Below are 20,149 nucleotides of genomic sequence, written 5' to 3' on the forward strand. Positions count from 1 at the left end.
CAGAGCTCTGCTCAGCTCTGGCTTATGGTAGTGAGGGGGATTGAACCTAGGACTTTGGAGCCTCAGGCATGAGAGTCTCTTTGCATAACCTTTATGCTATCTACCCCGCCCCTTTTAAAAAATTTTTATTATCTTTATTTACTTATTGGATAGAGACAGGCAGAAATAGAGGGAGGGCGGAAACGGGCGGAGGATAGATAGCATAACGGTTATACAAACAGACTCTCATGCCTGAGACTCCAAAGCCCTAGGTTCAATCCCCAGTGCAGTCATAAACCAGAGCTCTGATAAAAACAAAAAAATAAGGGAGTTGGGTGGTAGCACAATAGGTTAAGCACAGGTGGCACAAAGCGCAAGGACTGGCTTAAGGATCCTGGTTCAAGCCCCCAGCTCCTCACCTGCAGGGGAGTCGCTTCACAAACGGAGAAGCAGGTCTGCAGGTGTCTATCTTTCTCTCCCCCGCTCTGTCTTCCCCTCCTCTCTCCATTTCTCTCCGTCCTGTCCAACAACAACAATAATAAAACAACAAGGGCAACAAAAGGCAATAAGTAAATATTAAAAGACTACAAAAATAAACAAAAACAATAAAAGCAGAGAGGGAGACAAACAGAGAGACATCTGCAGCCCTGCTTGACCACTTGTGGAGCTTTTCCCCCTGCAGGGGTAGGCCAGGGACTTGAACCTGGCTCTATGCATTTGTAGTATGTGCGCTCAACCAGGTGTGCCAACACCTGGCCCCTTCACAGAGGTTTTTAAAAAATATTTTATTCATTAATGAGAGGGATAGGAGAGAGAGAGAGAAAGAACCAGACATCATTCTGGTACGTGTGCTGCCGGGGATTGAACTCTGGACCTCATGCTTGAGAGACCAACATTTTATCCACTGCACCACCTCCCAGACCACCTTCACAGAGTTTTTATTCTGAACACTTGCTGTTAAGTTTTTCATTACAGGGCTGGGTGGTGGCACATAGTACGAACACACATAGTACAAAGCTCAAGGACCAGTGCAAGGATCCTGGTTCGAGTCCCTGGCTCCCCCGTTGCGGTGGGGGAGGGGGGTCACTTCACAAGTGTGAAGCAGGTCTGCAGGTGTCTCTCTTTCTCCTTCTCTGTCTCCCCCTTCCCTCTCAATTTCTCTGTCCTGTCAAATAAAATGGAAAAAAATGGCTGCCAGGAGTAGTGGATTTATAGTGCCAGCACCAAGTGCTGGGCTAGCAAGGGGGTGCTTCTTCCCGGGCGGGCACATACTCTCTGGGTTGGAGAGAATGCGACTAGAGCCAGCCTGGGCTGCACAGTGGGTTTAGTGCAGGTGGTGCAAAGCGCAAGGACCCACGTAAGGATGCTGGTTCAAGCCCCTGGCTCCCCACCTGCAGGGGAGTCGCTTCACAGGCGGTGAAACGGGTCTGCAGGTGTCTATCTTCCTCTCTCCCTCTCTCTGTCTTCCCCTCTTGTCTCCATTTCTCTCTGTCCTATCCAACAACAACGGCATTAATAACAACAATAAAACAACAAGGACAACAAAAGGGAAAATAAATAAAAATAATTTAAAAAAATTCTCTGTCTCTATCTAATAACAAATAAATAAATAAATACATGACACCAAGCGCAAGGACCGGCATAAGAACCCGGTTCAAGCCCCTGTCTCCCCACCTGTAGAGGAATCGCTTCACAGGCGGTTAAGCAGGTCTGCAGGTGTCTGTCTTTCTCTCCCCAAGAAAGAAAGAAAACAAATATATATAACAATAGAAAAAGAAAGATCTTGGGCAGGGGTAGATAGCATAATGGTTATGCAAAGAATCTCTCATGCTTGAGACTTGAAGTCCCAGGTTCAATCCCGTGTACCACAAGCCAGAGCTGAGCAGTGCTCTGATTAAAAAAAAAAAAAAAAAAAGAGGGGGTAGGGAGTCAGGTGGAAGCACAGCGGATTAAGCGCACATGGCGCAAAGCACAAGGACCAGCATTAAGGCTCCAAGTTGGTGGCTCCCTGCCCTAAGGAGCATCCTGGAGTGCCGGTATCAGTTCTGGGCGCCAGTTGCCGGGCTAGCTTCGCAGGCGAGAGAGACGACCAGGGACTCATGGCTGAGTTGGGAACGCAGTTCAATATTTACTGAGGAGTGGGGATGCAGTTCGATCTAGCTATCTCTAATCACAATCCTGTCCTTATATATCTCCTGAGGCGGAAGTGTTAGGTTGGAAGAGGATGTACTTAGGATAGAGGATGGGGAGAAGGAAAAAGCTCTGGAACCAGTGGGGATTAAACCAACGCGGGTCTCAAAACAATGATTATGTAAATAGACCACAGAGTTGAGCAATGCAACAGAAGGGGTCTAGAAGCAGACCAACACTGGAGCCTGGTTCCAGGACTCCTGGTGTCAGAGCACCAAAGAACCCCGTTCCCTACCCACTGCCCACCAGACAGTGATCAGACCAGCTTGGACAGTACAGGTCTTCCCCCTGCTGCACTCTGACCAAACTGCCCAAGGGTTGAAACAAACCAGGAGATGGGGTGGGAGGAGTCTGGGAACAAGAGAAACTGGGTCAGAGGATATGGAAACTGGAAGACTAGGCATTGGGGTGACTGGAGGTAGAGCTGGGTTCTAGGACTGAACAGAATTGGGTTTGTAGGGGACTGGAGGGGAGCTGGGCAGTGGTAGCAAACAGTAGGGGTACTGGGGGGAGGGGGCTTGGGATGTAAAGAAGATTTAATTCTGGGGGTCTGAAGATAGCTCACCCAGCAGAGTGTACATTAACTGTGTGTGCCACCTCCTGCCCACCCCACCCCTTTTAAAAGAGAAGAGGGAGAAACACCACAGTATAACTCCACCACTTGTGAGATTTATTCACTATGCTATTTTCTGGACTGTTATAATTTTTAAGATTTATTTTATTTTAACATTATTACTATCATTATTTTATTAAAGAGAGAATCAGGGGAAGGAAAAAGAACTAGATGTCACTGGGTCAGGTGGTGGTGCACCTGGTTGAGAGCACACAGCACTTGAGCTGAGTTGTGTTGTGGTTAACATAAAACAAAACAACTAGGAAGAGAACAAAGAGACAGGTAAATAAGTGTGACCCAGTGCTCTCTGTCCAAAGGTCACCGCTGTCCCTAATCCTTCAAGGAGGGGATAAAAAAGCTCAGGTTTCATCATTTCAGCTGTGACAGACAGAAACCAACTCAGCTGTGCTTAATCAAGCAGTGAATTGTTGGTTCACGTAACTTGGAAACCTAAGGGTCTATTCAGGTACAACTGGACCAAGGAGTTCTCAAGATGTTATCAAGGATCAGTTTGCCTCTGCCTGTCACTCTTCCTGGGTAGTTTTCTTTCTTCTTTTTCTTCTTCTTCTTCTTCTTTTTTTTTTAATATTTATTCCCTTTTGTTGCTCTTGTTTTATTGTTGTGGTTATTATTGTTGTTGTTCTTTATGTCATCTTTGTTGGATAGGACAGAGAGAAATGGAGAGAGGAAGGGAAGACAGAGAGAGGGAGAGAAAGACAGACACCTGCAGACCTGCTTCACCGCCTGTGAAGCGACTACTCTGCAGGTGGGGAGCTGGGGGCTCAAACCGGGATCCATATGCTGGTTCTTGCGCTTTGCGCCACCTGTGCTTAACCCACTGCACTACCGCCCGATTCCCTTTTTTTTTTTTTTTTTTTTTTACCAGAACACTGGTTGATGGTAATACAGGGGACTGAACCAGGGACTTTGGAGCCTCAGGCATGAGAGTCTCATTGCATTACCATTATGCTATCTACCCCTGCTCATTTTTTTATTGTTGTTGTAGTTATATTATTGTTGTTGTTACTGATGTCATCGTTGTTGGATAAGAGAGAAATGGAGAGAGATGGGAAAAACAGAGATGGGGAGAGAAAGACAGACACCTGCAGACCTGCTTCACCGCCTGTGAAGCAACTCCCCTGCAGGTGGGGAGCCGGGAGCTCGAACTGGGATCCTTACGCTGGTCCTTGCACTTTGCGCCGTGTGCGCTTAACCCACTGCGCTACTGCCTGACCCCCATTTTTAATTTTCTTTCTTTATTTATTTGATAGACAGCCAGACATCAAGAGGAAGGGGTAGGTAGAGAGGGAGAGAAACAAAGAGACACCTACAGCACTACTTCATCACTTGCAAAGCTTCCCCCCTGCAGGCAGGTACCAGGGGCTTGAACCCAGGTCCTTGCACACTGTTTCATGTGCACTCAACCAGGTGCACCATCACCTGGCCCCAAGAGTCCAACTCTCTTTTTTTTAAAGATTTATTTATTTATTTATTTATTCCCTTTTGTTGCCCTTATTGTTTTATTGCAGTAGTTATTGATGTCATTGTTGTTGGATAGGACAGAGAGATATGGAGAGAGGAGGGGAAGACAGAGAGGGGGAGAGAAAGATAGACACCAGAAGACCTGCTTCACTGCCTGTGAAGCGACTTCCCTGCAGGTAGGGAGCCAGGGGCTCGAACCAGGATCCTTAACGCTGGTTCTAGTGCTTTGCGCCATGTGCGCTTAACCATCTGTGCTACTGCCCAACTCCCAAGAGTCCAACTCTTTTTTTTTTTTTTAAGATTTTATTTATTAATGAGAAAGATAGGAGGAGAGAGAAAGAACCAGATATCACTCTGGCACATGTGCTGCTGGGGATCGAACCCAGGACCTCATGCTTGAGAGTCCAAAGCCTTATCACTGCGCCACCTCCCGGACCACAAGAATCCAACTCTTTATCCATTGTATCCATTGTGCAAAAATTTAAAGTTTTGATCAGAAGAAAGAAGTGCTGGGGACTGAACCTGGAACCTCTGAGGTTTCAGGCACGGAAGTCCCATGGTGTAGGTCTAGAGAGATAGCATAATGGTTATGCAAAATATTTTCATGTCTGAAGCTCAGAGGTCCTAGATTCAACTCCTGAATTCATGGAACCTACATAAGTCAGAACTGAGCAGTGCTCTGGTAGTAAAAGGAAGGAAGGAAGGAAGGAAGGAAGGAAGGAAGGAAGGAAGGAAGGAAGGGACGAAGGGAGGGAGTGAGGCAGGCAGGGAAGATAGATGGATGGATGCATGTAGATAGAATAATGGTTATGCAAAGAGACTCTCATGCCTGAGGCTCCAAAGTCCTAGCTTCAATGCCCCATACCACCATAAGCTAGAGCTGAGCAGTGCTCTGGTTAAAAAAAAAAAAAAGTATGTAAAGAAAGAAAGGGAGGGGGTTGGGGGCAGGAGGTAGTGCACCAGGTTAAGTGCACATAGTGTGAAGCACAAGGACCAGCGATGCACAAGGATCCCATTTTGAAGCCCCAGCTCCCCACCTGCACGGGGCTCATTTCGCAAGCAGTAAAGCAGGGCTGTAGGTATCTATCTTTCTCTTCTCCTCTCTCAATTTTTCTCTGTCCTATCCAACAATAACAACAATAATGGAAAAAAGATGACCACCAGGAGCAGTGAATTCATAGTGCAGTGATAACCCTGGAAGCAAAAAATAAAAGAAGAAGAAAGAAAGAAAAGAAAGGGGCAGAAAGAAAAGAAAGGGGCCAGAAGGTGGTGCAATTAGTTGAGCGCACATGTTAGAATGTGCAAGGACCCAGGTTCAAGGCCCCGGTCCCTATCTGCAGGAGGGAAGCTTTGCGAGTGGTGAAGCAGGGCTACAGATGTCTGTCTCCCTTCCTCTCTATCACCTCCTTCCCTCTCAATTTCTGACTGTCTCTATCCAATAAATAAAGAAAGAAAAATTTTTTTAAAAAGGGCTGGCTGGTGGCACACATAGTTGAGTCTCAGACATGCTTGGTTCAGGGCACATATTCCATATGCAAGCGCCTCAGTTTAAGCCCCTGTTCCCACCTGCAGGGGGAAACTTCTCTTTCTCTCTCTCTCCTTTTTATCTTTTATTTATTGGATCGAGACAGCTAGAAATTGAGAAGGAAGGGGAGATAGAGAGGGAGAGAAACGGAGAGACACCTGCAGCCCTGCTTCACCACTCGCTAAGCTTTTCCCCTGCAGGTGGAGACTGGGGGCTTGAACCCAGGACCTTGTGCATTGTAACATGTGTGCTCAACCAGGTGCGCCACCACCTGGCCCTTTCTCTCCCTCTCTTAATTTTTCTTTGTCCTATCAAGAAAAAAAGAAAGGAAGGAAGGAGAAAAAAAAAAAAGGCTGTTGGGAGTGGTGGATTCCTAGCACAGGCGCAGAACCCCAGTAATAATCCTAGTAGCAATAAAAATAAAATAAAATAAAGGAGGAGGAGGTTGAGAAAGCAAGCTTGTGGGGTAAACAACTCTGCTATTTCCTTAGCTCCAGGAGGTTACTTAACAAAAGTATTTTTGCAGGCCTTGGCCAGGCCACCCTCCTTTGGTAAAAGCACTTTACCTTCAGCTGTTGACCCTGGACTACTGAGAATTACATTCCTGAAGCAGTAGGTTGGACTAGTAATCTTGGTTTAAAAACATGGCCTTGGTTTGTGTGACTCCATGTGGGGCCTGCTGCCCCCTCCATGGGGCCAGGAGAACACTGTCTATAGCCAAGTGCAGAGGTCAGTCTGACTCTGGGGAAAGAAGGCTGACTATGGTGACCTTGGTTCCCACTGTCCCAGTCCCAAGGCCAGAAGCAGCTTGTTTCTAGAGGAGAAACAAGGAAGGTGTCTCCAGGCTGAGCCTTACCCTGGCTCAGACTGCCCTCCTCAGACAACAAGGTACCTGTGCCACTAGTCACTCTGGGAGCTCCTTCAAATTCCACAGCTCCAGTCTGAGATAACTAGGGTGAGGCTGTGAGCTCTGAGACTGGCCACCTGCTGTGATGCTGAGGGTCGACCTAGTGCTGTGCAGGGCTGGGCAAGGCTTTAAGACTATCCTGTCTCCTTTGAGTACCTGTGGGCCTGGTGTGGGAGACCAGCCTGTCCCACAGGGAACCCATGGGCCAGGCAGCAGACCTTGGCTCTGGGCACTCTTGAGTGAGAAGGGGGCTGTGAACATAACAGAACTCTAGCCTTCTCCCCCTTTTTTTTCCCATGGTTATTGCTGGGGCTCGGTGCCTGCACCACAAATCCACTGCTCCTGGAGGCCACTTTTTTTTTTTCCTTTTGTTGCCCTCGTTGTTAGTCATTGTTGTTGTTACTATTATTGTTGTTGAATAGGAAAGAGAGAAATCAAGAGAGGAGGGTAAGACAGAGAGGGGGAGAGAAAGACAGACACCTGCAGATCTGCTTCACCGCCTGTGAAGCGACTTCCCTACAGGTGGGGAGCTGGGGACTCGAACTGGGATCCTTATGCCGGTCCTTGCACTTTGCGCCACATGAGCTTAACCCACTGTGCTCCTGCCCAGCCCCCTCTCCCCATTCTTCTGACCCCTGCCCTATTTCCTGTGGGCATTGACAGGAAGGCCCTTATACTTCAAAGGACCATAGTTTCCTCAGACCGCCCAGCTCCGGCCTTGGCCTCCCAGCCTCAGGGCTGCCTGGCCCTCTCTGCAGAGGACATGGTGTGTCCAGCAGGGCATGGCCAGTTCTGCCACAGCAGCCACCAAAAGCTAAGCAGGGGCTCCAGACATGCCTTTAATCCTGTCTGCAGGGAGGAGAATGGAAGGGTTGGGAGGGGTGCCACTGCCTCCATCCTAGAGTGGGCAAAGGAGGGTGCTGACAGGGCAGGCCTCCCCTTTGTCCTCCTCTTCCTCCTGTTGAATCTCTGCACCACCACCAAAGGCAGCTTTGATGCCCACATCCTAAGTACAGGTCGTCCCTGTTTCCTAAATGCAATCAGCCCCGCCAAGCAGCTTTCCCACCTGTCCTCTCGTTGGTTGGAGTGTGGCAGGTGGCCTGGACTCCAGCCCTTAGGTAGGGCTCTGTCTGGGTCACCTGGGAGCCTGTTGCTGCTGTGTGAGCCCCATAACACAGTGGGGACAAGGAAAGCCTTTTCTCAGGGCTATGAGGGGGACAACTCCCCCTTGCTCAGTGGAGCCTGCCAAGGCAGGAAGGGGGCGGGGGAGACAAAGCTCTTCAAAGGCCCATGTACAGGCCAAGTCAAGGACAGAGGCCTGTGAAGTTTGGAAAGGGCATCCTGAGACCAGAACAATCATGGGAAGGACCCAGGGCAGCACCCACAGTCCCTGTTCCCCCAAAGTTTCAGGCCTTCCCAGCAGAAGCAGGACCCCTGGTCTAGGAGAATGACCAGTCACACTGGTCACAGTCTGTGTGTTCTGCCTCCTGAGGGAACCTATGTCCCCCGTGGGCTCTGCTTGCCACAGGCAAACTCCTTGGGAATACCTTCTGCTCTTGCTGACTCTCCCACCTCCCTCCTGGACAGGTGGTGGTCAGTGCTGAGGCCCCTCTCCCAGCAGACACCAAGGTCCAACTGCTGTCATTATGACCAGGGGCCACCTGCTAGCAGTCCAAGATGGGGTTACTGTACCCCTCCCTAAACGTTGTGAGGACCTTTGATCACAGAAAGAAATAGGAATTAAACACTAGAGGCTCAGGGAGCCCAACAGAATGATCTGAAATTGTTTTCTAGCCACTTAGCCCTTTCTGTACCTGGATCATGTGATAAGCCCCTGGCAGGATCCTCCTATAATGGAGTGGTGGGCACTTCCATCTCCAGTTAGAGATGGACACAGAAACTCAGTGTCACAGCCTACTACTTTGCCCTGGATGCTTGTGGAGCACTGCCCCTTCAAGAGGCCTGCCTGCTGAACCAAGTTCTAGAATGGACTGACACTGGTGGCCACTCAGCCGGGGATGGTCTGTGGATGGGACTCCCTGCCCTGGGAGCTGGTTTTTACCCTCCTTCTTTGATGGTCTTCTGGGAAGAGTGGTCCAAGAAACAACCGGGGGAGAATGACAGGGCTCAGATGGTGTAACCCCAGGATCTCTGAGAAAGTCTGGGTCCCTAGCAGACATGGCAGCTGTCAGTGCTGGGTGGGGGGGATCAGTCTACATAGAGGTAGGTGTTCCTGCATTTACCACACGAACCATAAAAATAAAAATGCTTTATTGTACAAATCCCACGTGGATGAAGGACCCTGGTTCAGTGCCTGCGGAGTCAGGACTTCCCATGGAGGTGCCCTGGGTGAGCATGGGTGGGGAAGGCCTCTCCGGGCCACAGGTACAGTGACACTTTTTGGGCGGAGAAGGGAATGGTTTGAGAAGCGGTCCCCAGAGCCTGGCTTAGAGGCCACATAGATCCACACAGTCCTGGCCACTGCGGAACACTTGGTAGACACTAGTGGGAGGGAACATGGCAACGGCACCCAGCAGGGAGCCCACCTGGATGGCCACGCCAGCTGCCAGCAATGCAGGACGCCCCCCCACATGCAGGAGGGAGCTAGCGGCCACCTTCACATAAGAGAAGACACCCAGACACAGCACCCAGGACAGCACCTAGAAGGGTGGGCAGAGGAGCAGGCTGAGTAGAAGGCAGTCCTGTGCCAGAGCCAGCCACCCTCTTTGCTTTCCTTTGTCTCCAGTGTACTTACCACAAGGACCACGCCAGCAGAAGTACCCACTAGGGGTGGACAGGGACTCAGGACTGCCAGTGCTATCAGGTAGGTCCCAAAGAATAAGCCGAGCAAAGAGAGACCACTCAGTCCTGCCAGAGACCTGCCAGGGGGATGCAGAAACTCAGGAATCGCTGAGCCAGGACCTGGCCCACCCCAGAGTCTCCACCCCCCGAGTGTATTAGGCCCCTTGAGCACCTGCACAGCACGCCCATGGCCAGGAAACAGGCAAGTGGGTTGGCGAGACTGCCCAGCACCACGGCCAAGTGGTAGGCCAGGCGTCCATAGGGCAGGCAGGAAAAGCTCTGTATGGCGGGCAGCACACCGTTGATCAGTGCATTGGTGACCGTCAGCAGTCCCAGCAAACAGATTCCACGGACAGAGAGCAGTCGAGCTTTCTTAGAGTCTGGGTTGGGGGTGGCACCTGCCGCCTGACCCAGTGGCTCCTGCAGTGGTGAAGCTTCCTCCTCCTCCTCCTCCTCTTCCTCCTCTGTTCTGGGGGCTCCCACCCGAAGGTTAGGCCCTGAGCCCCCAGAAGGGGAAGATGGTGAGGTTGGCAAAAGTAGTAGGAGACCCTGAAAGGAGGCAGCTGAAACCACCAGAAGGGTGGTCAGCACCCAGAAGAAGGTGCTGGCAGAAAAACGCTCTGAAAAATGGTGTGGTGGCCCTGGGGTGCTGTTGGTGGCAGCTGGTGGGCACTCAAGGTGGCCCACACCCTGCACCAGGGCTAGCACACAGGGCAGCAGGGCACTGAGGCCCTGACCCAGGAAAAAGGAGCGCAGGAAGGGAGGGGGCAGGTGGCTCAGGAAGGGCAGAAAAGTGACATTTGAAGCGCAGCAGGCCAATGCCAGCACGAAGGTTAGCGTCAGAAAGGCCACAGAGTGTGGCTGCCCTGCCACAGGGGTCACATGATGCCACAGCAGGGCCAGCAGGGCTGTGCCCACCCCATTCAGTGCTTGTACCACCTGGATGGGGCCCCGCTCGCCTTTGCTAGGGACCAGCCGCCTCCATAGGGTCACCGCTAGCAGCCCCAGGTTCCCCAGTGCCACCAGCACAGAGAGGTAGGCAGGCAGGCTCCAACCTGGAAGGATGGATGGAGAACAACAGACCGTCAGAGGGCAGGAGATAAGTGATGCCTGAGCCGCCCGGCTCATCTTCCTGCACACCAGCATGCTTCCACTCACCCTCGGGAAGGCCTTTAACCACCACAGGTAACTCCACCCAGACGCCATTGACTGAAGACCAGGAGCCCATGCCAAAGAGGGCAACCAGCAGGTGGGTCAGGACTAGACGGCGCAGTGGGGGTGCTGCCATCCAGTTTAAGGGTGGGCGCTGCAAGACAGGAAGCGCTCACGGTCGGTCAGCCCTTCTTTTCCCCCCAGTTCAGAGAAGACACTTCGGTTCCTTCAGATGTGAAGACCTCTCCTAGCAAGAGGCTGACAGCGAGAGCGGAAGGAGAGACAGAGTTGAAGTCAATGCAGGGTCCGCCTGTCCAGCCCCGGGGACCTCGAGCAGCAGAAACCCCAAGGAGCACCCCGCCCACCAGTCGGGATCGCGTGCTGCAGGGTCCGCAGTCGCCGCACCAACAAGGGCCCGCGGTGTTCTGGTCCCTGGGGAGGAAGACGAGAGAGGGCACGGGTCGGATACCTCACGCGGTCTCTGCACCCACCTGGGAGGCCGAGCTGCAGGGTCAGGCCGGGCGGCCCCGCGGGCTCCGGCTCCAGCTCTAGGGGGTGTGGTCGCCGCGGGCCCGGCCCGGGGGTGGGGGTGGGGGTAGGCGGCCCAGACACCGCCCCTCGCCCGCCAGGGCGGTCCCTGCACCCGGGCGGCCGCAGCCTGCGCGCTCCCCGCCCCGGCGGGGAGGCTCTTCCCGCCGCGTGGTGAGGACGCCACCCCGGGTCTGAGGATGCGGCCCGCCCCAGAGCCGGAGCGACCCGGAGACACGGGCCGCCGGGAGCTGGTCTGCGATGCAAGGCACCTGCTCCCAGGAGCCCGCCTAGCGCCCGGCCACGGCGCCGCCGTAAATCCCGGAAGTGACCCGCTACAGGCCCGCCCCTTCCGCTCCGTGAGGCGGCTCGGTGCGCAGAGATTATGGCTCCCGGGGCTGTCCGGCGGGCTCGGCGTCGAGCTCGGGGCACACCGCCCGCCGGGGCACGGGCCCAATCGGCCCGCTCGGCTGAGGACTGGTGGTGGGACCGGCTGGCACCCAGCGGCTCTGGATACCACCTGCTGCAGTCGGACAGCATGCTGCTGGTATTGCCCGACCCGGGGCCCGTCCGCGCACAGCGGCGCGCCCCCCGTCGCGCCCCCCGCCCGCAGCTTTCTGGGACCCGCGCGGCTGCCAGGCCCAAGCCCGCACCCACGCCGGAGCAGGGGCCCGACTCCGGCTGGGGCGACCGCATTCCACTGGAAATTCTGGTGCAGATTTTCGGGCTGCTGGTGGCATCCGATGGGCCCATGCCCTTCCTCGGCAGGTACGTGGGCGCCCGTGTGTGGAGCGCAGTGGCCCTGCTACCCACTTAGCAGCGGGGCTGATGTGGGACGCGGAAGAAAGCGCCCCAGGGAGTGCAGGTGCTCAAGGGTCCCATAGGCGCTTCAGGGTCGGACTTAGAGCTTCGGCACCCACAGTGTTTTGAGAGCTGGGGGTGGGGTGGGGAGCAGGTCTTTCTTTTAGACCCACCTACCCCCCCCCCTCCGGCCCAGCGGCAGCTGGTGCAAAGCATCCGCTACGAAAGGGCGGTCCCTCAGCGGAGCTTTTCTCACAGAGCTGCTCGCGTGTGCCGCCGCTGGTACCAAGCCGCCTCCCAACCCGCGCTCTGGCATACCCTGACCCTGTTGGCCCCGCAGGCGGGCCGCCCCGGCAAAGACGGGGCCAAGGCCGAGAAGAAGCTCCTAACGTCTCTGGAGTGGCTTATGCCCAATCGGTGAGGAGTTCCCTCGCTCCTTGTGTTGTTTGTGGACCCCTCACCCCCTCCGCAACACCCTTCCTCTCTCCGGCACCAAGGCAATGGGTGGGAAGCCCTGACCAGAGGGCAACCGGAGCGCTGCAGCTTTGCCTCTGCTACCGGCCCAGGTTCTCCCAGCTCCAGAGGCTGACACTCATCCACTGGAAGTCGCAAGTACACCCTTTGTTGAAGGTGAGAGCTCCATGCACACCAGCAGTAACACTGAGCTGTACTGTTCTAGGGAGCGGAGGTCAGACAGTGGAGACAGTGCTGCAGTAAGGGGTATTGCTTGGTTCTCGTTTCCAATGACCTCCTCCAGCTAGAGGGACCAGAGGCAGAAGCACCTAGAGAAGCCCAGAATGGGTAGAACCCCATATCCATTTCTTCCCTAGTAACTCGCAGCCCATTACAACCATCCACAACCTGGCTGGTCCTCTTTCTTCCACAGCTGGTGAGCGAGCACTGTCCCCGGCTTACCTTGCTCAAGCTCTCCGACTGCCATGGTGTGACCCCTGACACTCTGGTTATGCTAGCCAAAGCCTGCCCCCAACTACACAGCTTGAACATACAGCACTCCATGGTGAGCCCAGTGTCCCAAGGGGCCCCAAAGAAGACGGGACTGAGGTGACAGGCACCCCTGTGCTGGGTCCCCAGGTGGAGTCAACAGCCATCTTGAGCTTCTTGGAGGAGGCAGGCCCTCGAATGCGCAAGCTGTGGCTGACCTACAGCTCCCAGACCACAGCCATCGTGGGTGCACTGCTGGTAGGTTGTCGGTGGGCAGAGGCAGAGCCTACAGATGAACCTGGGACTGCCATTCCTCAGACTCCCTGTTCTTCCACAGGGCAGTTGCTGCCCCCAGCTCCAGGTCCTGGAGGTGAGCGCTGGCATTCATCGTAACAGCACTCCTCTCCAGCTGCCTGTGGAGGCCTTGCAGAAAGGCTGCCCACAGTTACAGGTACCTGATGCCCCACCTCTCCCACCTGCCACCTCCCTCCCCACCTACAGCTCAGACCTTGCTCCCAGGTGCTACGGCTGCTGAACCTGATGTGGCTTCCCAAGCCTTCTGGGAGAGCAGTGACCCTCAGCCCAGGATTCCCTGGCCTGGAGGAGCTCTGCCTTGCCAGTTCCACCTGCAACTTTGTGAGCAATGAGATCCTAGGCCGCCTGCTCCATGACTCCCCAAATTTGCGCCTCTTGGACCTCCGTGGCTGTGCTCGAATCACACCGGCTGGCCTGTTTGACCTGCCATGTCAGGGTCAGCTCTTCCTGCTGGCAGCTGGGCAGGTGGGAGGTGGTAGCCCAGCCCTCTAGCGGCTCACACTCACTCTTACCTCCAGACCTGGAGCAGCTTCACCTAGGCCTTTATGGCATGTCCGACCGGCTGATTCTAATCAAGGAGGGTAGCCCCCTGTTGACTCAGAAGTGGTGCCACAGCCTGCGGGAACTGGACTTGAGTGGCCAAGGCTTCATCGAGAAAGACCTGGAGCAGGCCCTCGCTGCCTTCTCCACCATCCCTGGGAGCTCCCACCCGCCTTTGTGCTCCCTCAACCTCAGGGGCACCCGGGTCACACCCAGCACAGTCAGGTCAGCACCTCTCTGCATCCCCCAGCACCAGGATGGCTTACTTCCTGTTCTGCTTGGCTCACTAGCTTACTAAGAGGAAGAGGATACTAGCCAAACACTGCTTGGGGTGGGCCTTGCAAACTAAAAGCACTGAGTGGAGTTCTCAGTGCCAGGTGGCAAGGATAAAGGGTCCCCTAGGCAACCCCAGCCCACTGGGACCTGTGTCTTCTGGGGTCCTAACTTCCTCACAGCCTGCCCTGCTCCCACAGCTCTGTCATCAGCAGCTGCCCCGGTCTGCTGTACCTCAACTTGGAGTCCTGCCGCTGCTTACCCAGGGGCCTGAAGCGGGCCTACCAAGGCTCAGAGGCCATCCAGTGGTGCCTGGAGCAGCTGCTCACCAGCCTCCCTTCTGCCAGCTAGGCAGCCTGGGTCTCAGGCCCTGCCAGTAGGCCCCACCCCGCACCTTTTTTCTCTTTGGGATGTTTGAGCATTATGTTACAATAAAATGTGTTTTATTTACTTCTTCTTCTTCTTCTTATTATTATTATTGTCTCCAGGGTTATTGCTGGGGCTCGGTGCCTGCACCATGAATCCACTACTCCTGGAGGCCTTTTTTTTCCCCTTTTGTTACCCTTGTTGTAGTCTTGTGGTTATTATTGTTGTTGTTGATGTTCTTTGTGGTTGAATGAAATGGAGAGAGGAGGGGAAGACAGAGAGGGGGAGAGAAAGATAGACACCTGCAGACCTGCTTCACCACCTGTGAAGCGACTCCCCTGCAGGTGGGGAGCCGGGGGCTCAAACCGGAATCCTCACTCCGGTCCTTGCGCTTTATGCCACATGCGCTTAACCCGCTGCACTACAGCCTGACCCCCTATCTACTTATTATTCTTAGGAACTCTGTGGTCATGATAAGGATGAGGGAGGGGACAGGTAGTAGAAGGGGGTCTGGACCTGGCAGACCCTGAGTTTTGGGGCAGGCAGGACCCCCAAGTCTGCCTGTGATTGTGCCTTGCCTGCTCAGTGTTGCACAGGAATGTTATTTGATAGTTATTACACAAGAGTTTCACATGAGATAGGGTGAAAAGCCAGAGCTCCACAGTTGTACATTCGGTGCTGGGAATTGAACCTCAGGCATGCAGGTCCTGTGCTCAGTCAGCTGAACTATTTTCCCCATCTCCAGGATTTTTTAAAACCAGTATTGGAGGAAGAGAAACATTCCCTTCATACCACCCCTCATTAAAAACATTTAGAGGGAGTTGGGCGGTAGCGAAACGTGTTAAGTGCACATGATGCAAGGACCTTATCGATCCAAGTTCAAGCCCCTGGCTCCCCACCTGCAGGGAAGTCGCTTCACAGATGGTGAAGCAGGTCTGCAGGTGTCTATCTTTCTCTCCCCCTCTCTGTCTTCCCCTCCTCCATTTCTCTTTCCTATCTAACAACAATATCAATAACAACAACAATAAAAAAAGGGAAAATAAATAAATAATCATTTAGAGATTGGACTAGGGTTATAGCATAATGACCGTGCAAAAGACTTCACCTGTGACTCTGAGGTCCCAGGTTCAATCCCCAGCACCACCATAAGCCAGAGTTGATCAGTGCTCTGGTTTCACTGCCTTTCTGTATCTTTTTCTCTGTATTTATCACTCATTTAAAAATGAATAAATTAATAAAAATATTTAGGGTTCATGAGCACACCCAGTATAGTGCACATATCACTCAGGTTCAAGTCCTCAGTCCCCTCCTGCAGGGGTGAAGCAGCATGAGTGGTGGAGCAGTGCTATAGGTATCTCCTATTTCTCCCTTTCTGCCTCTCACCCTCTATCAAAACAAAAGAGGACTGGTGAAATAGCTCTCTTTAATAGTACTCTGCCTTACAATGTGTTTGACCCAGGTTCAAGCCTGGCCCACTGGCGGGGTCTCTGGCGGGGTGATCTCCAGGGGCAAGGTAACGGACCGGTTCTTTCTCGAATAAAGACACCAGGGAGACTGCAGCGTGCTCAGAACTAGTTTATTAGCATGTGGACATGAGTTTAATAGGAAACCAAACAAAGGGAATTATTGAAATATGTCAGAAATGACAGGTTTCTTAAAGGTCGGCTTGCCCCTATGGTAGGGGGCGGGTATGACAAGAATTGATGCAGATACATAAAGGTCAAGATAATTAGTCTTCTGATGCAGGTATTTAATTACCCAAGTGCTTTTGAGGGGAGGAGAGGGGTTGAACCAGTTAAGGCAAGATAGAAGATAAGCAAGGTTTGATGCAAATTGAGGACATCAAAGGGCACTGCTAGGAGTGTGTGATAAGGTGTGTTCTCCTCTGAACTTTGAGTAAGTGAATCTTAAGGTAGGCGGCCATGTGGCCTGCAGTTAATGGGGAGAAGTATTGGGGTTTCTGTGGGCTTGAGAGACTAACAAGGCAAGCTTAGTCTGGGAGACTTTTTCCCTCTTGGCTCATCTCTATGATGAGAGAGACTTACCAGCGGGGTGTCTATCCAGACCTCCATCCAAGGATGGGAGAGCTCCCCTATGCTCTACCAAGCTGTCACATAGTCCCAACAGCCCACACTTCATTGAAGGAAGCTTTGATGTGGTATTTCTTTGTCTCTGCCTCCAGAAGAAAAGAAAGAAAAAAGGCCACTTGGATCGGTGAGGTTGTGCAGGCATCAAGCCCAAGCAAGAACCCTGATGGCAAAAAAAAAACAGTAGTGAAGAGAGAACCAGAGCATTCCTCTGGTATGTTTGATGCTGGGATTAACTCAGGATCTCATGTCCCAGAAGTCTAGTCACTATACCACCTCCTGGACATATATATATTATATATATATATATATATATATATATATATATATATATATATATATAATTTATTTTTACTGAAAACCAGAGGGTAAAGCACTGAATCCTCAAGCATGAGGTCCCATCCCTAGCATGAGCTCCTGAGTTAATCCCAGCATCCCTAGCATGGAATGTGAAAAAAAAAAGTGATTTTTTTTTTCCACCAAGGTTATTACTGGGGCTCATGTGAGCAATACAAATTTTTGCTCCTGGCAGCCATCTTTTTCTTTCTACTTTATTTGGCAGGACAGAAAGAAACTAAAAGGGAAGGGGAGATAGGGAGAAGGAAAGATAGATACCTGTAGACCTGCTTCATTGCTCATGAAGTGTCCTACCTGCAGATGGGTAGTAGAGGCTCAAACCCAGAAGGATCCTTCAACATGGTGATATGTGTGCTTAACCGAGTGCACCACCACAGGCTCTGAAGTGATGCTCTCTTTGGTTCTTTTTCCCTTTCACTCTCACTAATCTTAAAGGGCTGGGAAGACAGTGAGACAGTGTAATAGTTATACAAAGGAATTTCATGCCTCAGGCTAGGAGCTTTTAGGTTCAATTCCTAGCACCACTATAAACTATAGAGTTGAACAGTACTCTAGATTAAGGGGTTGGGGAGACTGAGACAAGCCAGAGCACTGCTCTGTTACATGCAGCGTTGGAGATCAAGCCTGGAGCCTCAGGTATACAAGTCCTGTGCTCTACCAGCTGAGCTACTTTCCAGACGGGATGGGAGTTTTGACTTTTAATTATTTTGTGTGTGAGAGAGAGAGCAAACCAGAACATCACTCTGGTACATGTCATACCAAGACTTAAACTGGTGTTACTTCAGCTTTAGAGTTAAGACAACTCCCAGTCATAGATGGGAATTTTAAATTGAGTGCGTGTCCTACCCCCAGAGACACTGAGGTCTCCAAGTTGTATGCTGTATGTGAGGCTCTCTCTTGGACAGAGGAAGTCGGGGCTCAAGTCATGGAGTCTGATATAGGATGACTGGCGGCGGATTCTCTTCCAGCTCAGGCCTGGGATGCTATTGAACTGCTCCAGTTTAAACTAGGAACCAGATAGCACAGGGGACCGAGAGCTGAGGAAACAGCATGATGATTATGCAAAAAATAGGTTCATGTCTGACGCTCTTAAGTCTCTGGTTCAATCCCCAGCATCACCATACAACAGAGCTGAGCAGAGCTCTGGTAAACAACAACAAAAACTGACCAGGGACCCAGGGAGGGGGTGGGATCTAGGTGAGAGGTACACACCCACCTCAGGGGCTGCCTACTGGACTTCTGGAGAAGTGGTCAACAGAACTGTCCCTTCTAGAATTCACTGCCCAGCTTCTAGAATCCAGACGCAGCCTGGCCTGCACTGCCACCTGGTGTCGCTTGGGGCCTGTCTCCCTCCTGGATTGCAGCCATGGAGGTTTTCTTACGGGTAAGAGCGCAGCTGAGAGCAGTCATGGGCAAAGGCGGCAGACGAGGCGCCTGCTGACCGGCTGACCTCCTGTGCCTGACCCAGACTCCCAAGAGCCCACTCGTCTGTTCGGCCCCGTTGACCCATGGCAAGCGCTTCCAGCTCTGGTCACTGGGATTCCATCAACCTGAGCGCCACCTGGCCAAGCGCCTCAAGCACAACAGTTTCTACCCATTCACTGAGCAACAGCCCAACGGTGCGCGGGGGCGGGGGCGGGGGAGCCGGGAGCGGGTGGCTCGGGACAGACCCGGACCCAAGGAATGGACACCGGTCCGAGCCCGTGTCTCTGAAACACCAGGCACCGTGAGCTTGGTCAGGGCTGAGCTCTGAGCCTCTGGGCTAGGAAAGGCAGGAGGCGGGGCCTCGGGCGGGGGCGCGGCTACCAGGCGGGGGGCGGGGCACAAAACCGTGGCCAAAAGCCCCGCGACTGCCACCCCCACCTGCGAGCGACTGGACCCAGAACCTCACGTTCTCCCTTCCCCTTAACCCCCGTACCACCCCCAGTTTTCGTGCTCGAGTACTACCTGGACACGCTGTGGAAGGGGACACTGCTTTTCGTCGCCTGTCTCGTTGTGGTCATCAGCGTCCTCATGAACCAGGTCTGGCATTCTTTCCCAGAGGACTGGGCCGCCCTGTCCCCCATCTCCGGTCCTCCCACCTCAGTCCCCAATTTCAGTGCCCCTCAGTCGCTGAGAAGGTCCGGCCATGCCTGCAGGTACAAAGGCAGGAGACGTGGGGCATCCCCGCGTACGGCGTGGTCATAGGCTTGTGGCTCATGATCTCGTCACTACCGCTGCGTCGCCTGGTGCTGAACCACCCGCATGGCACATACCATTTCTCCATCCAAGGCCGCACCGTGTATCAGGGCCCCATGCACCTGGTCTACTTGCGCTTGGCCTTCAACTCCGACGGTGATGCCTGGGGCAGGGTGGGGATGGAGGGGGAAGCAATTGGCCCCACTCCATGCCCTTGAACCCCTACCCCCAAACCTAGCTGAGCCCTTCACCCCCTCTGCTGGGCCCCTGACCCTAGAAGGACCCATCCCTGGAGTCCTATCCCTTGAAGCCCTAGAGCCCCACCCCTAGAGCCCTGCTGAGTTGCTCCCTTCCCAGCCCGTGGAAGGTGCTTCTTCCAGCTGGTCCTCTGTGGCTACAAGCTGGAGCCGCTGGTGCTGCTGCAGTTATCCGAGCACTATGAGGTGGGTCTCTCTGCCAGCCTAGCAACACCCCCCACCCCCAGTCATGCTTCCCTTCCTGCCAGGAGCTGGTACCTGGCAGATGTGTGGGTGGGGCTGTGGGTTATCTGGGGAGGGCCTGTCCTACCCACTGCACTCCCACAGCAAGTGGAGTACCTAGGCCGATTCATCGCCAGGAAGCTCAACATCAACTACTTTGACTGCTTGGCTGTTTCCTACCGGCATGTGGTCCGACACTGGCCACTGCGTACCAACACTGACTCCACCAGCATAGCGCAGACCAGGAGCCAAACCTACAGCAAGATGAGTTTGAACTTGTGAGGCTGCTGTCCACACCCCATTGCCCCCCCACCGAGGGACTACAGCCTCCTTTCTTTGCCATTTCTTACCCTTCCCCACCTACTAGTCTGACTTGCAGTAAAGCTTCCTCTCACCTGGAGCTGGCCATTTTCCTGCTACCTGCCTCCTAAGTGTCTGCACAGAGCACCAGGTAAGGGCTTGAACCTGCTACTTTCCCGCGTCGTAATTACCAGTTCCTGCTGGAATTCATGCCTCTTGTTCCTGGTCCTGTGTCATCCTGCACACACACCCCCTCCCAGCTGAGGTCTCCTGGGAGTAGCCAGCAGAGCCCAGAAGTGATGCTTACCTGCCCACCTGTCTCTCCTGCTTGCT

At 53.3% G+C, this 20,149-nt stretch overlaps 3 protein-coding genes across 9 annotated transcripts; 2 read left to right on the forward strand and 1 right to left on the reverse strand.

Annotated features, from left to right (window-relative positions):
• Positions 1–8,950: 8,950 nt before the first annotated feature.
• SLC52A2 (solute carrier family 52 member 2) lies at positions 8,951–11,335 on the reverse strand. Of its 2 annotated transcripts, none has more exons than XM_007516029.3 (5): positions 11,142–11,335; positions 10,657–10,804; positions 9,671–10,553; positions 9,452–9,575; positions 8,951–9,356 (listed from the first exon to the last, which is right to left on the reverse strand). In XM_007516029.3, exons 2-5 carry the CDS (start codon positions 10,784–10,786, stop codon positions 9,144–9,146), a joined length of 1,350 nt encoding a protein of 449 aa, XP_007516091.1. In that variant the 5' UTR covers positions 10,787–10,804; positions 11,142–11,335; the 3' UTR covers positions 8,951–9,143. The 2 variants fall into 2 exon arrangements, with proteins under 2 accessions (XP_007516091.1, XP_016040624.1); XM_016185138.2 differs by having other exon boundaries at positions 10,657–10,908.
• Positions 11,336–11,550: 215 nt separating this feature from the next.
• FBXL6 (F-box and leucine rich repeat protein 6) lies at positions 11,551–14,502 on the forward strand. 6 transcript variants are annotated; one of them, XM_060197402.1, is made up of 9 exons: positions 11,551–11,946; positions 12,238–12,396; positions 12,546–12,609; positions 12,866–12,997; positions 13,072–13,179; positions 13,259–13,372; positions 13,441–13,672; positions 13,755–14,001; positions 14,232–14,502. In XM_060197402.1, the coding sequence occupies exons 1-9, from the start codon at positions 11,564–11,566 to the stop codon at positions 14,398–14,400; spliced, it is 1,608 nt and encodes a 535-aa protein (XP_060053385.1). In that variant the 5' UTR covers positions 11,551–11,563; the 3' UTR covers positions 14,401–14,502. The 6 variants fall into 6 exon arrangements, with proteins under 6 accessions (XP_060053385.1, XP_007516141.2, XP_060053400.1 ...); XM_007516079.3 differs by having other exon boundaries at positions 14,250–14,502; XM_060197417.1 differs by having other exon boundaries at positions 13,259–13,291; positions 13,423–13,672.
• A 3,723-nt stretch (positions 14,503–18,225) lies between these two features.
• TMEM249 (transmembrane protein 249) lies at positions 18,226–19,916 on the forward strand. The gene is made up of 6 exons (XM_016185129.2): positions 18,226–18,243; positions 18,304–18,478; positions 18,787–18,881; positions 18,998–19,193; positions 19,395–19,480; positions 19,622–19,916. The coding sequence occupies exons 1-6, from the start codon at positions 18,226–18,228 to the stop codon at positions 19,796–19,798; spliced, it is 747 nt and encodes a 248-aa protein (XP_016040615.1). The 3' UTR covers positions 19,799–19,916.
• Positions 19,917–20,149: the final 233 nt, after the last annotated feature.

The sequence above is a fragment of the Erinaceus europaeus genome, chromosome 1 (genome assembly GCF_950295315.1).
Source record: "Erinaceus europaeus chromosome 1, mEriEur2.1, whole genome shotgun sequence".
Taxonomy (NCBI): Eukaryota; Metazoa; Chordata; class Mammalia; order Eulipotyphla; family Erinaceidae; genus Erinaceus; species Erinaceus europaeus.